A 16,100-nucleotide genomic window follows, 5' to 3' on the forward strand; every position below is an offset into this window, starting at 1 on the left:
TTATAACTCTGTGTGTTTGTCTGATGCTTCTCCAGGATGACGGAATGTACTTGTGCGTCGTGGATGAGTCCAACGAACACATGCTGTCCATTTGGGATTGTTCCCGTGCTACCAAGCAAGCTGAAATCAAGGTGACTCCTGCAAAGCCTCCAGCTTTGTTTTTCTGCTTCCCAGTCCCAAAGCCAGCTCCTAAAATGGCTCGGACAAATCAGACATCTAATACAAATGACAAGAGTTGAATACAAATGCCTCGTGATCAGGGGATGAAACCTATTCAGGCACAAAGGACAGGTCCTTGGTTGCTTCTTCCTCTCCCTGTGGTACCCCATCAGTAGCAATCAAAAGCCAGAGGGGATGCAGAGCCAGTTCAAGACAGAGCAGCTACTTGGGGTGCCAAAGGAGTAGAAGGCAGCAAGGTGGGAGGGAGCAAGGGGTCTGGTTTATATCTGTTGTTGCCATGTGTGCTGGGATTGAGCAGCAGTGGCGTAGGAGGTTAAGAGCTCGTGTATCTAATCTGGAGGAACCGGGTTTGATTCCCAGCTCTGCCGCCTGAGCTGTGGAGGCTTACCTGGGGAATTCAGATTAGCCTGTGCACTCCCACACACGCCAGCTGGGTGACCTTGGGCTAGTCACAGTTTCTCGGAGCTCTCTCAGCCCCACCTACCTCACAGGGTGTTTGTTGTGAGGGGGGAAGGGCAAGGAGACTGTAAGCCCCTTTGAGTCTCCTGCAGGAGAGAAAGGGGGGATATAAATCCAAACTCCTCTTCCTCCTCCTCCTCCTCCTCCTCCTCTTCTACTACTACTACTACAACTACTACTACTACTACTACTACTACTACTACTACTACTGTTGTTGTTACTGTCTGGATGCAGGGCAGGAACTGCAAAGGAACTATTTCCATGGCTTCTGCTTTCCACTTTGGACCCTTCTAGCTAGCTGACTCCCCGGTTGGTGCCTGATTTTGCTGAGACTGAAGGCTCGAAATGTCGTCTCGGACTGCAGTCTGTCACAGAGTCCTTTCCTGGCCACATACATTTATGCAGTACGAGACAAGATTTCAAGCCTTTGAAGTTACGACGAGGTCAGGCACCAACCCGGGAATCAGCTGGCTCGAACTATGCCCTTTGAACCTAGGAATCTTGCATTAGCTTAAAGAAACTTGTATGGTTGTGCTGCTGGTCTATGGATTCCTGTTCAAATACAGCAAGTGCATTGGAGGCTGAGGGAAGTCCCAACATTCTCTATGCAGTGATTTGGTGATGAGCATTCTCCTTGTTATGTGTATTGGAGACTGAGGGAAGTTCCATGCACTTCATTGGAAACCATAAGTGAGAAATGTTTTTGTTGCAAATAACATTAAATACCCCACCTGCAATACAGTGCACTCAACCACACCTTTGCATAGCAAGTTCTACCCAAACACTTGGGTGTTTTCTTTGGTTTCTTACCCTGAAACATGGACAATATATACCCCACTAAACTTTCCCTTCTCACTAGACACAGTGTGTAACAGACTTCCCTCTGTGATACACCTCTGAAGATGCCAGCCACAGATGCAGGCGAAACGTTAGGAACAAGATCCACCAGACCATGACCACACAGCCCAGAAAATCCACAGCAACCAGTTGAATCCGGCCTTGAAAGCCCTTGACAAAACATTAAATGTATTTAAAGTTTTCTAACAGTCCTTTGACACCACCCCCCCCCAGCCAATATTTGTGCAATTGCATCCAACTGGAGGTTGGCAACCGTCCCTGTACAGGTCCTCACTCTGCTGTGAAGTCACTGGTTGCCCGGGTGCCAGCCTCTTTCTCTCTAACTGCTTCCACGTGGTGATTTTCTGCCATATAGAGAACAGGATGTCCCTGTGCTAATGGGGAGTGTTTGGACAACCTTGGGTCCAATCTGTGCACAACTCACCTGGCTCCTGTTTATTCCCCACCCCACCCTGCCGTTACGCCAGAAAAAAATGCAAACATAATTTCTTCCAATGTCAGGGAGACATTGTGGGGTGGCTGCAGGTGGAGCATCGGTCTAAATCAGACATCATCCACCTTTTGGAGCCTGCAGGCACCTTTGGAGTTCTGACAGATGGGGGGTGGGCACAAACACAAAATGGCTATCGCAGGGGGTGACCCCGAACACGAAATGTCAGGGAGTCGGTTGGTGCGTAACAGTAACAGTAGCTCTTCAATATTTCAAGTGAAAGCTCTGCTTGACAGGATGCCTTTTAGAATGAACGCATTCAGTGATCCTTGTACTGTGCTGGTAGCTGTTCCTGAGACATTTTTTCTTTCTTTTTGGCACAGTTTTTCCCCGCAGCCGGGACGGTCTCCAATGGTCTGTCAGAAGCCCTGTTGGGCAAAAAGCCCCACCTGGTCCCACCCGCTTTCTAAAAACACTTCAAAAGTATCAATGGCGTTGGGGACCCTGATCTAGATGGTCTCCCATAATTCTCTGGGAGAGGCAGGTCAGAGCCGCCTCAGCGACCTCAGGGTTATTGTGAGAATAACATGGAGAAGGAAGGTCTTTTCCTTGGAAAGTGGGTGGCATAAAATTGCACTAGACAAGTTATACAGATGTTTTAAGGATTTTTCAGTAATATTAGCATAGGCCTGCCATGACTTGTGGACCTCCCCTAGTCCACCAGTTATGTATGGTAGCCCTCTGAGCGCTGAATAATCATGCATGTGCTCATTTATTTTTTCCAAGTTCAGCAAAACACCAGAAGTTTGAGGTAGGCTTGGCTGGCTACTGTGCATGGCTGTTACGGCTGACTTGAACTTAGCAAGTGACAAGTTATCTGTTATACCCACAAACCAGTAAAGGAATGGGGATAGTAAAAGGTTTGTTTGGTGGGCATAATTCCAACTCAGGTCATGTTCCAGAGCCTGGTATGTATTTTATTTTATTACACTTATACCTTGCCCATCCCGGGCCATGACATAAAATACGATATAAGGCATAAACAGTAAAATACAATTAGCATATTAAAATCTAAATTCATTTCCATACGGCGATAAATATCGTTATCAGTGCATCCTACAAAGTCCCCGTTTTCTAGTCACTAGAAGAAGAGTGGAGAGAGTAAGATGTAAACCAGAAGAGGAGGCACATAGTTTGAGTATGTAAACACATTCGTTGTGACCCTGCATGTACAAAGCCTGTAACATAAGAATCATCTCAGATTGCTCCAATTGCTCTGATTACTTCTCCCCAACATATACGCTTCACAGAGCACCAATGAATCCGTCCTGACGGTGGAGTTCAATCCACAAGACAGCAACAACATCATCACCACGGGAAAATCTCATGTCTATTTCTGGACTTGGAGTGGAAATAGCTTGACAAAGAAACAGGGCATCTTTGGGGTAAGGAGGGACTGGAGGAAAGAGGGAGGCTTTATCGGTGGGTTGAGGATCTGGTTGGAGGAGAGCAAGGCCTGGATGCCAGACCATAGGTGGGCTGCGTGTTCAAGTCTCCACTTTTACCTGGGACTGGGGAGTCCACCCTCGGGAGCAGTGTCAAGGTTCAGTATGGTAGATCTTTTCAAGGTCTGTGGCACAGTAGAGAGGCAGGCTGGAGCTGCTGAGTCAGTCTGGTGCCTGGCAACAGTGGGAGAAGTAAGAAAATTGTACTTCTACCTCCTCAAAATGTCTCTCTCATAGGGTTGCCAACTCCAGCTCGGGAATTTCCTGGAAATTTAGGGCTGGAGTTGAGAGAGAGGAAGGAGTTCCACAGAGATGTGATGCCATATAGAGGCCACCCTCCAAAGCAGCCATTGCCTTCGAGGAAACGGATCTCTCTATCCTGGAGATCAGAGTTCATTCAGAGAGAACTCCAGGCCCCTCCTTCAGTTTGGGAGGCCCCATCCCTCCCAACATCTGAGGCAATTTCCTACTACAGACCCTAACTTTGCCTTCTATGGCTGCTGACCCCAGAAACAATAAATGAGGGGGGGGGGGCTCAATGGGCTGTGGAAAAAGGAAAATCATATATAGGCTCTTGATCTGCCTCAGCAGGACTCTTCTTGTGAGCACCACTCTGCGCTTTGGCCTGTGGGAAGGGGGAGGGATGGCTTTGCCCCATCTGAAATGCGTCGGCAGATGAGGAGAAGTGATGATGACTCACTCTTGCGACTCCTGTGATTAAAAATGCCCAGCAAACTTGATTCTACCGTTGCTTGAACCAGCCTCCCCCTTTTCCCATCTTCTCAGAAATACAAGAAGCCCAAGTTCATCCAGTGCTTTGTGTTCGACACCAACAGCGATGTCCTCACAGGCGACTCTGAGGGCAACATTCTGACGTGGGCCCGGGTGGCAGCTGATGTCCGGACACTGGGCAAGGGAGCAAAAGGTATACAGAGTCCAGAGATAAGAGATCTGGGATCTGGACAAAAGAGCCAGGAAGTGACCTAGTTGTGATCCACTCCTATTTGTTAAGGGGGAGGGGTGCCACACAGTGAATTTGGTTTCCTATCTCCTGTAACTAAAAGGGGCTGATTGGCTAGTAGTCTAATGTAAAGGAAACTGAGCGTTTTGCAGGCCCCTTAAAGATTTAAAATGTTTATTGTGGCGGAAACTTTTGTGGGTTAAAGCCCATTTAATCTGAAGCACAATGTGCTACGATTGAATCAAAGAATCATAAAGCATCCTTAACAAGTGATCATCCAGTCGCTGCTTGAAGACTATCAGTAAAATGGAGTTCACCACCTCCCTAGGCAGCCGATTCCATGGCTGAACTATTCTTAATGTAAAAAAGAAAAATCCTAATATTCAGTGGGTACTTCTATGCCCATTGAATTATCATAAGTCCTGTAAGTGACAGCCTTTCAAATACTTAAAGCGAGTTGGTAGTTAAACAGATGTTGGTTGTAGACCTGAAAATAATAAACAGTGGGGGCAAAAGATCATGAAATGCAGAAAAATCCAGCCTGTAAACATGTTTAGAGAAAAATGTAGTATTTACAATGGTAGTAATGGGTGAAACACTTACCGTATTAGTAGTATTTACAATGGTAGTAACAGGTGAAACTCTTACCGTAATTTAGCTGTGTTCATATAGCCCCTGTGATGGGGATACAAAATCCTTCTCTCAGGTGAGTCCTATCTGAATCTGATTAAAACTGTGGATAAGCTGTCATTCAGCAGGCCTTATGTTGGGAGTCTCCCTTTTGACATTTTTTATCTGGTGATAGAGACATTCAGGCCAGGAGCAGAATGCCTTCTCCCAAGGCAGCAATTCCAAGCTCTCATCTTGTCTGTCCTTAACAGAGACATACCAAATCAGCAAACAAACACGGGCCCACGAAGGCAGCATCTTCTCCCTGTGCCTGTGCCGTGATGGCACCGTGCTCAGTGGCGGTGGCAAGGACCGGCGTATTGTCCAGTGGAGTCCCGGCCTCACCCTGCTCCAAGAGTTGGAGGTAAGGGAGATTGCAGATGCCCGGGGAAGGGAGCAACTCCCATCACTTTCCCGTGTGCCCTTTCCAAATAAGGTGGTTTTCTGAGGGGGACACCCAATCAGGGCTTAAACAGGATTTAGCCATGGGCAGGTTTAGAGATGGACCAGGCTAGCCCAATGAAATAAAAACCGGATCACATGTTGACGGAAGATACCAAATCAAGGGAGACAGACAAGTTTCCCTGTGGAGGGAGTTCTAAAGTGTTGGTGTTGAATTGTGGTGTTGCTATTTTGGGGAGAGGTTATGGCTCAGACAGAGTTCTCCCATGTTACCATGCGCAGCCGGTTGCTTTTATTCGTAAGCCATTTTGGAGCCATTTTTTTTTCTGCATGGAGAAGCGACGTACAGATATTTGAAATAAAAAAAATAATCACTTTCTTCCGGTGCAGATCCCAGAACAATTTGGTGCTGTGCGCACCATTGCCGAGGGCGATGGCGGGGAGCTGCTGGTGGGGACCACACGCAACGCGCTGCTGCGGGGGAGTTTTGCGGAAGGCTTCCGGCCCATTATCCAGGCAAGCCTGGGCTGGCTGGTGGTGCCCCCCCCCCCCCCGAGCCACTCCTCTTTGGCGGCTGCTCACCACTTCGTTTCGCTTTTAGGGAGCATCTGCAATGATCGAACTGTGGGGGGCTGGGCACTCTCCCACCCTTCAGCGAAGACCTCTTTGTCACCCTCTCTCGCGAGCTCACGATGACAAGCAGCTCTGCATGTGGGATGGTGGGGAGCACACGCTCGCTTGGAGTGTCACGTTAGAGGTATGGTACGCAGGAGGAGAAAAGCCCGCAGCATGGCCTCTGGAGCAGAAGGGATAGGCAGGACTGTGGATAGAAGAAGAAGAGTTTGGATTTATATCCTCCCTTTCTCTCCTGCAGGAGACTCAAAGGGGCTTACAATCTCCTTGCCCTTCCCCCTCACAACAAACACCCTGTGAAGTAGGTGGGGCTGAGAGAGCTCCGAGAAGCTGTGACTAGCCCAAGGTCACCCAGCTGGCATGTGTGGGAGTGTACAGGCTAATCTGAATTCCCCAGATAAGCCTCCACAGCTCAGGCGGCAGAGAGGAGAATCAAACCCGGTTCCTCCGGATTAGATACACGAGCTCTTAACCTCCTACGCCACTGCTGCTCATAGAGATATGACAACTTCCTAGAAAAGCACAGAATGTGTTATTGGGCACAGACTTTCTGGGGGGGCGGAATGTCAGTTTCTACTCCTTGTGGTTCTGATGATATGACAATGCACTGCTGAAATCTCACCAAAGTCTCAGACATTAGAGGGATAATAGAATAAGATTCCTAGACATCAGAGGGAAGGAACATCTAACCTGAGGTTTTAGTTTCATCTCCACATAACTCTTCGTGGGATGGTCCTGTGGGAATCTCTCTCCCACTCACTTTTTCCTTTTCTTTTTAAACAATATATTGCTCCAAAGTAGACTAAACGCAGGTATGTTTTTCCTCTCACACATTTGCCCAAACAAGCTTCAGCTACATAAACAACAGGTCCACTGATCCTGGATTATATCATATCACATCATACTTCAGTGCAGAATCTCATGTTTGAATAATCCCCCGTGGGGTGAGGGAAACCCTACACATAAAAAAAGCTAACATTTGAAGGAGAACAATAGGCTAGAGGCCTGAATATCCAGATTTCCATATCCAAGGCTGCTTAAAAAAAAAAAATGAGAGCATTCAATCATGAGATCTTCCCCACCTCGCTTATAGTTTTAAGTGGCCCAATCCAGGAACAGTTTTAATGTTCTGCTTTTCTTGTATATGAGGCCTTAAGATTGCTAGTAGGAGGGGAAGTGAGTAGAAAGAATCCCCCCCAGAGTATTGTCCTAGTATTACATTCTTCTAGAGTTTTAACATCTGCTCAGTAACCTGAGCACAAGTCTTCTCTCCGCTTCAAATCCCCATCTGCAATATAGGAGTAATAATATTTGTCAACCTTACAGAGTTGTTGTGAAGGATTACTGAAGAAATTTACATCAGAGGCGTAGCTGGGCCAGAGTGTGCCCGGTGCACTCTGTAGTTTCCACCAGGCTGTTTGCAGCCTGAAAGGGAACACAGGCAGGCCTCTTCTCCAGCCTGTTCGGTTTGCTAAAGTAAGTGTGTGTGGGGGGGCAAGTTGCGGGGTGTGTGATTTTTTGAGGCTCCCCCGTTTTGCTGAGCACCCCTCGCTGCGCTTCACTGCTTTTGGCAAACCAGTGAGCAGGCTGGGCGAGAAGAGGTTTCAGCCTAGCTATTCTCCAGGCTGTGTAACAGCAGAGGCTCGGTGAGACTTCCCCATTCCCAGTGAGTCTCCTGGGAAATGTAGCTCCCACCAGGTTGTTTGCAGCCTGGAAGGGAACACAAGCAGGCCTCTTCTCCAGCCTGCTCCATTTGTTAAAGTAAGTGGGGGGGCGGGGGTGAGCTGAGTGGCCAACCAACGAAGTGGTCGGGGTCAGGGGGATTTTCTGCCCCCCAGGTGACCCAAAGCCGTGTGCCCAGTACGTGGTGCACCCCCCCTGCCCCCTGGTAGCCCCGGCACTGATTTACATTGAATACTATAATAGCTGTTAATTTATTTTTATTTTTTTAATTGCATCATCATCCCTTCCTTTTGCCACGCCCCCAATCTTATAAAAGCAAAAGCCCTAGCACGGAGCCTTCCAGTTGCTTCTGCCCTCCCCAGAGTGGAGGGCAGAAGGGACTGCCGGCTGTGAGCCGGTAGCTGGGAAGGGAGCAGGGCTTGGGGGGCAGAGCCAGCAGCTGGGAGGGTGGCAAGGCTTGGGGGGGTCCTCTGGCTTCCTTGGTCCCGCCCATGTCGATAATGACATGGGCGTGGCCGGGGGAGCCAGAAGACAAGGCAGCAGGATTTCCTGCTGCCTTGCCATCTTCCTGGTCATGTGGGGGGCTGATTTTGCGCCCCACATGTGACCAGATCAGTGGCGCCCGGGGACAGAGGGTACCCCCTGTCCCTAGGCAAATACGCCACTGCCACTGTCACATCTCTCAAGTCGTAGTATTACCAAGAAAACTAATAGAGGTTTTTATTTTCTTCTTTTCTAGGAAACAGGGCTCTGTGCCGACTTCCATCCCAGTGGGAAAGTGGTCACGGTGGGCCTTAGCACTGGACGGTAACTATTTCCCTACCCCCCCACCCAATTTTGTGCCCTTGGAAGGGCAGCCCTACTGAGAATCCATAGGCTTTGTCACAACTGGGTGGCAAAAATTCAGTAAGGAAAACATTCCTGTCCCCTTTAGCCTGGCAAGAAAGTACAAGGTAGAGGGAACCTTTGCCCAGTTGAATTTCTGAACATCATGAAGCTGTTAAAGGCTGGAAAAGGAGTCAGCAGCTCAACTTTACTGCCCTCTGGCCAACTCCTTGCTGAGACTCTTTTTTCCAACAGCTGGGTGGTGCTGGACACTGAGACGCGGCAGGTCTTATCAGCCTACACCGATGGAAACGAGCAGCTGTCCGTTGTGCGTTATTCACCAGGTAAGGTCCTCCTTGCTGCCTGTGATTGGTTTCCCCATCCAGATGGTTCACTTCTGCTCCTCATTTGACCTCCACTCCTTCCCCCCACACACACACACAAGCTTTGTTTCTGTCTTTTGTCTTCCAGATGGGGAGTTTTTGGCCATTGGCTCCCATGACAATTTCATCTATATATACAGTGTTGGGGAGAGTGAGCATAAATACACCCGCTTTGGCCGTTGCGTGGTAAGAAGGATATGGAATGGATGCATGTCTTGTGGGAGGGCAGAGACCTGTTTTGAAGTACTGTCAGATTCTTGATAAACGGTGTATACTTTTTCTCAGAACTGGATGTAAGTCACATGTTCCGAAAAAGTATTTTTTTTTTAAAAGAGTAAGAATTACTATGACCTCGATAGCCCAATCTGTCAGATCTTGGAAGCTAAGCAAGGTCGACCCTGATTAATATTTGGATGGTAGATCACCAAGGAATATCAGAGTTGCTAAGCAGAGGCAATGGCAAACGCACCTCCCTTGCCATGAAAACCCTATGGGGTTGCCATAAGTCAGTTGTAACTTGACAGCAAAAAACAAACAAACTACCCACCTGTTGAAGAGTATCCCCACCTACACTTAAGTTTAGATGGAAACTAGGAGAGCTTTCACAGCTTGTAGCCAGCTTGTAGCCTAAAATGGTCACCTAATATCAAAAATGTCATCAAAAAAGCACAACAAAGAATGTTCTTTCTGCGCCAACTCAGGAAGCTCAAACTGCCCAAGGAGCTGCTGATACAGTTCTACAGAGGAATCATTGAGTCTGTCATCTGCACCTCTATAACTGTGTGGTTTGGTTCTGCAACCCAACAAGATCGACACAGACTTCAGAGAATAATCAGAACTGCAGAAAAAACAATTGCTGCTAACCTGCCTTCCATTGAGGACCTGTATACTGCACGGGTCAAAAAAAGGGCTGTGAAAATATTTACTGACCCCTCGCATCCTGGACATAAACTGTTTCAACTCTTACCCTCTAAACGTCGCTACAGAGCACTGCACACCAAGACAACTAGACATAAGAACAGTTTTTTCCCGAATGCCATCACTCTGTTAAACAAATAATTCCCTCGATAATGTTAAACTATTTATTATATATTTATTATATAATTACTGCACTACTTTTTTCATCATTCCTATTACCCATCTCCTCCCACTTATGACTGTATGACTATAGCCTGTGCTGACATTTTATTTTATTTTATGATTTTACATTTTATGTTTTCATTACTACTGATTGTTTCCTGATTGCTTACTAGACCTATATGACAATCATTAAGTGCTGTACCTTATGATTAAGTGCTGTACCTTATGATTCTTGACAAATGTATTTTTCTTTTATGTACACTGAGAGCATATGCACCGGAGACAAATTCCTTGTGTGTCCAATCACACTTGGCCAATAAAGATTCTATTCTATTCTATAGGTGGGGGGTGTCTAGAGAAGAGTCTGCAATTATGATATCAAGCAGTAGCCAGCTTGCTTGAGAGCAAGTAGTTCATTAGGTATCCTGGTCTGAAACCATGTAGGTTATAACCAGGACTGAAGCTGACTGCTGTTATTCCAGACCAGTTGACTTTTGTCCCACAGACTTTTCTTAGGAAGCTTCACATCCATTCACATAGTGGTAACCTGACCAGTAATTGATACAGTACAGATGTTTATGCTCTCCACTCACCATCTAAACAGGATTAGATGCCTCCTAACCTGTACCTTTTCCCCCTTTCCTTTTACAGGGACACTCGAGTTTCATCACACATCTGGACTGGTCCAAGGATGGAAACTTCATTATGTCCAATTCAGGAGACTACGAAATCCTATACTGTGAGTGGTGGGCTTTAGTAGCAATGAGGCTGTGAACATCTGAAGCTGCCCAGAATGGCATTGCCGCAGCATAGCTGCACTGCCTCCAAAGAAGTTTAGGAGGATACGAAAAAGAGGAAAAAAGCCGAAATTCCCCCAAACCGCCCCCCTCCCAACTCACTATTCTTTTTCAACGCTTACGCCTGCTGTTTTCTTGGTGTAAGTCTCCAGCCGGCGTAGGTGAGTTGGCCATGCTGGCAGGGGCTGCTGGCAGGGGCTGATGGGAATTGTAGTCCATGAACATCTGGAGTGCCATAGGTTCACCACCACGGCTCTAAACAAGTAGTCACTGACTTGAAGCACTCAGTATAACCGTTTCCTTTAAGCACCACCAGATGGAGCAGCTGCTTTATGTCTACCACAAGCAACATTTTGCTGTAAGGACAAGTAAACCTAGAATGGCCTAGGCTAGCCTGACCTCGTCTTAGAAGCTAACCAGGGTGGCCCCTGATTTACAGATGCAAGCCTTCAGGTGGGCCCTGATATCTCTGAGAATTAGAGCTCATCTCCAAACCTCATATCCAAGAGATCAGCTCCCCTGGAGAAAATGGAAGCTTTGGGGATGGTGGACTTGTTGGCATTGTGTCCCAGAGGTCCCTGCCTTCCCCAATCTCCACCTCCAAATCTCCAGGAGTTTCCCAACCTGGAACTGGCAGCTGTCCCCCTCCACCCCCCATTCGTGGCCAGGGAAGACCTGGCAACCCTACTCCGGTTAGTACTTGGATGGATGGCCATCAAGGAAGTCTAGGCTTGCTACACAGGGACAGGCAAAGGGGAAACCACCTCTGTTTTTCTCTTGCCTTGAAAACTATGCGGGTTTGCCATAATTTTGGCATTTTTTACCTCCAAACGTAGGGAGCATCTATACAATGGCAAAGAGAAAACAGTGAATTTGGTTAGTTCCTGTTGTAAGAACTGATGTCTCTTTTGCTTGGCAGTCTGGTCTCCCTCTAGGACAGTGATGGCGAACCTTTTCGAGACCAAGTGCCCACATTGCAACCCAAACCCCACTTATTTATCGCAAAGTGCCAACCTGGCAGTTTAACCTGAATGGTGAGGTTTTAGTTTAGAAAAAACCGGTTGGCTCCCTCTTCCTCTGCCCCACCTGCTCGAGCAGAGGCCAGCCTGCTCTAGCTTCCAGCAAGTCCCGCATGCACCGCTCTGTGCCCCTCTAGCATCTCTGCCTCCTCTGTGCCCCCCCACCTCGGGCAGCAGCCACCCGGAGCACAGGCACCAGGCCCGCCAGCCAAGTCCTCCCTGCTCACCGCGGTGAGCGCACGTTGTGCTCAGTGGCCCAGGCCAGCCTAGATGTGTGTGTGTGTGGGTGGGTGATTTTCCACCCCCTGCATGACGAACTCTGTGTGCGTGTGCCCACAGAGAGGGTTCCGAGTGCCACCTCTGGCACCCATGCCATAGGTTCGCCATCACTGCTCTAGGAGCTGTCTGCTGCTGATATTCATATGCTCCTGCGTTTTCTTTTTTCAGGGGATGTGGCAGGGGGTTGCAAACTGCTGAGGAATCGCTTTGAGAACAAGGATCGTGAGTGGGCTTCCTACACTTGCGTGCTGGGCTTTCATGTTTTTGGTGAGTTTCTGGAGCTGGATCAAAGAACAACCTCCATCTTTTGGCACTGGGGGGAGGCTGATCTGCCTGTGGGCATCAGGACAGGTAGATTCAGCCAATGAGCCCCCATGGGGAGGTTCTTCTAAGCCACTTTATTCGTTGAATATTTCTGACTTTCTCTCTCTCCATTTTTCGCAGGCGTATGGCCTGATGGCTCAGATGGCACGGATATCAACTCACTTTGCCGGTCCCACAACGAGCGAGTAGTGGCCGTAGCGGATGACTTCTGCAAGGTCCACCTCTTCCAGTATCCCTGTGCGAAGCCCAAGGTATGAAAGGAGCGGAATAAATGGAGTGTGATAAGGGGTCAGATATAAGCAAGCTTTAATTCAGATCTGACACAGTGGCACAAAGATAGAAACCTCATTGCTTTTTGTTTGCTTCTCGAATGGGCACTGTCTTAGGTTTTCAAACTTTCCTCCATACCCACGTAAAGAATATTTCTGAAAGCCTGGGGTAGCGAGAAAGAAAACTTGTGATTCCAGCATGCTCATTCCAAATTATGCAGTGTACTTTACCGTTTGCAGGTATGGAATGTCAAGCATCTTGGGTAACCTACACAAAAATGTTACGCTGGGGTATCTTTCCTATCCTGACAACTATGTGTTGCTCCAGTCCTTTCATATATGCTGCTATTGCCTCTGTTGTTTTTCTTGGAGTTTGTTTCAGAGGGTAGCTGTGTTAATTTGCAGCAAAAGAGTGGAATCGAATCCAGTAGCATCTTAAAGACCAACAGGGTTTTCAGTGTATGAGGTTTTGATGAAGAGAGCTTTTACTCCCAAAAGCTTATACTTTGAAAAATTTTGTTGGTCTCTAAGGTACTACTGGATTTGATTCTAACTCTTCAATTGTTTTTCTGTGTCTGTGTAACAGCCACACCGTGCGAGGGTGAAAGAAGTCCTACGGCAGGACTTCCTGTTTTTAGACTTGTTGGTTCTACCATTCTCGTTCCTATTGCATTGTTCACTGAATATCCCATCCTGTCAATTGTACTGATTCATTCTATGTAATCTGCCTTGAGTCCCTGTGAGAAACGTTAACTATAAAATAAATAATGTAAATTATATATTATAATATAATCTGTTTAGGAGTAAGGTTACTATTCTAGCAACATTCCTGCTCTTCCCTCCGTCTTTCCTCTAATCTGGAGAACTGATTTTGATTCCCCCTTCTTCCATTCGCGCAGAGTACTCTGGTGAACTGGGTTTGATTCCCCGTTCCTCCACATGAAGCCTGCAAGGTGACCTTGGGTCAGTCACAGTTCTGAGAGCTCTCTCAGCCCCACCTGCCTCACAAGGTGTCTGTAAAGGGAAGGAACTTGTCAGCCACTTTGAGACTCCTTAAAGGTAGAGAAAACCAGGGTATAAAAACCAACTCTTCTTCTTTCACAGGCACCAAGCCACGAATATGGGGGACACGGAAGCCACGTCACCAATGTGCGCTTCACGCACAACGATGGCTACCTCATCTCCATGGGTGGCAAGGACACCAGCATCTTCCAGTGGCGAGTGTTAGTCGGTAGCCTTCCCCGTAGTCGCTCCCTCTCCTCTGCCTCCATCTCCTCGCAGGATGCTGGGGTCAGCACCTGAAACCGGGGGACTGGGTCAAATACCATGGCTTAAGTCTTTGCGAGACAGGATAACAGCGGTGACCTCCCATCCCATGACTGATTCCTTGGGGTTCAGGTTCTCAGATGGATGGAGCCGTGGGACGTCGGGAGTCTCTTTCCCCTCCCAACATGATTTCCTTGGGCTAACAATGTGATTTGCTTTATTAACATAAGAGTGAAGGGGGGAAGTCGCCAGACCAGCGGGCACTCCTGGGTGCAGAACTGGCTTTGTGAAGGAAAATGCCTGTGATGTTGTGTGTTGGATGGTGGAGATGCATTGTCTCTTCGAAAGGAGATTTTGGGGAGACGGGATGCTTTGTGGGAGGAACAGTCGGCTCAAGAGTTGTTTCAAGGGACCCACCCATACACCTTCTTGACTCTGCCAGTATAGCCTTACCTCTTAGGAGCCTGAAAGCATCGGCATTCCAAATTATGGGGAAACGCAAGTGCCTCCATTTCCATACCCCTGCGCTTTCCTGGCTGCAGCTGCAACTTTCTTCACTTCGTTTACATTCCTAGTGACTCTGTCAGAGGCCGGATCCGCCACATAAATAAGTGGGAGCAAGGAGAAGGCCTTAATACTGTGAGAGACGTGGAGAAATAAACCTTTGCATTCAGCATCCTACTGTGTTGTGACTTTTCTTCTCTCCTGGTCTTGCATCTGGAAGAAAAGAGGGCAAAAGGCAACAGAACAGAGGTTTGTGGCCTAGCTGGTAACCATGGTTACCCAACAACATAAGGAAACCAGCAATATAACACTTCTGTTCCCAGTGTCACTGATGATGTTGGAGCATTTTCTGGTCTTTTGTTGTTCGTTTGTTTCAGGGTATGGAAGGGAACAGGATTTTTAAAAGCAATTCTCTCTCAACCATCAATTTTTAAATGGGGCATGTTGTCAAGTGTTAAATGTAGGCGTTTCCCCCTTCCTTTTGAAGTAGTAGCCCTAAAAGAGGACAAAGGATTCCTGTTGTCTTAAATGTGAAAGGGAGTTTTTTTCACAGAGGGTCCTTTGGTTTGAAGGGGGGGAAAAAGGGATGGAGCAGTTTCAAAAAATGCAGAATTACAAAAGGGTTTTTGGCATGCTGGTCCAAAGGCGTTTATCACGTTTTTATCCAGGCTTTCCTCCAAGCAACTTGGGACTGCTTATATTATTTTCCATATTTCCATTTTAATCCAAATAACAATCCAGTTAGGTTTAAAGAACCCAGAGTCATTGTCAGTGAACTTCATGGCTGAGTTGTTTGTATCCAGATCTCTCCAGTCCTTGGGCATTCTACCGCTTCACCACACTGCCTATCACACATACAAGGAACTTGATAGAGCCATAAGTAAAAACTAAGAGAGGTTCCTGTTTCATAGAGTTTACTGTCAGGGCCACCCTAAACTGAAGCATCCTTTCTCTCAAACCAAGAGATACCTGATAATTTCATTTATTATAATATTTTTACCACTGTGGGATGCCCTGAACAGATTTTCTCCCGTAGGCCCTATCTTTTGACCTGTCTCTGCTTAACAATGTACATGCCAACAAGTGGGGAGACAAGAGAAGCAGAGGAAGGCAATGAAGAATAGACATAGGTGACTGCATTTGCATGGAGCAACACAGCAAGCTTTTCAGTGCAACTGAACTTTTCTTCAGAAGGATGCCGAAGTGCACCTTGTGAGCTGTGCATTTGTTTTTATGTATTTGTTTGTTAAATTTAATAGACTGTTCACCCCCGAAGGTTCAAGCTTTGACAGGAGTGCTGTTAAATGTGTTTTATGTTGATTTCTTAGAACCCCAAGCATAGAGTGCAGACTTCATCATGCCTCAACCCAGACTTCACTAAAACACTATTTTCATTTTGTGTTAGTTTTGTAGTTCTGGGACGCTGCTTTGGGAACCAGACTTTTTAGGCTGAAAAATGATGGAAGAAGCATGATCCAGCAATCCACTACACAAATCACATCAGGTCTGATAGGAGTGAGTGTGTGTCAGCCAATGGTTCAACACACAGGTGGTGGCTGGTGATCTCCGATTAC

General features: G+C 47.3%; 1 protein-coding gene across 2 annotated transcripts in view; it reads left to right on the forward strand.

Moving 5' to 3' along the window:
• The window catches only part of EML3 (EMAP like 3), a 51,651-nt gene extending 36,953 nt beyond the window's left edge, over positions 1 to 14,698 (forward strand). For both annotated transcript variants that reach the window (XM_048512531.1, XM_048512540.1), the window contains 13 exons: positions 36 to 131; positions 3,238 to 3,372; positions 4,219 to 4,357; positions 5,275 to 5,426; positions 5,855 to 5,980; positions 6,066 to 6,221; positions 8,520 to 8,587; positions 8,861 to 8,949; positions 9,077 to 9,174; positions 10,720 to 10,807; positions 12,332 to 12,430; positions 12,608 to 12,738; positions 13,861 to 14,698. In XM_048512531.1, the coding sequence (XP_048368488.1) occupies positions 36 to 131; positions 3,238 to 3,372; positions 4,219 to 4,357; positions 5,275 to 5,426; positions 5,855 to 5,980; positions 6,066 to 6,221; positions 8,520 to 8,587; positions 8,861 to 8,949; positions 9,077 to 9,174; positions 10,720 to 10,807; positions 12,332 to 12,430; positions 12,608 to 12,738; positions 13,861 to 14,058 (1,575 nt within the window). In that variant the 3' untranslated portion in view covers positions 14,059 to 14,698. The remainder of the gene's footprint in view (positions 1 to 35; positions 132 to 3,237; positions 3,373 to 4,218; positions 4,358 to 5,274; positions 5,427 to 5,854; positions 5,981 to 6,065; positions 6,222 to 8,519; positions 8,588 to 8,860; positions 8,950 to 9,076; positions 9,175 to 10,719; positions 10,808 to 12,331; positions 12,431 to 12,607; positions 12,739 to 13,860) is intronic.
• Positions 14,699 to 16,100: the final 1,402 nt, after the last annotated feature.

The sequence above is a fragment of the Sphaerodactylus townsendi genome, linkage group LG01 (assembly GCF_021028975.2).
Source record: "Sphaerodactylus townsendi isolate TG3544 linkage group LG01, MPM_Stown_v2.3, whole genome shotgun sequence".
Classification (NCBI taxonomy): Eukaryota; Metazoa; Chordata; class Lepidosauria; order Squamata; family Sphaerodactylidae; genus Sphaerodactylus; species Sphaerodactylus townsendi.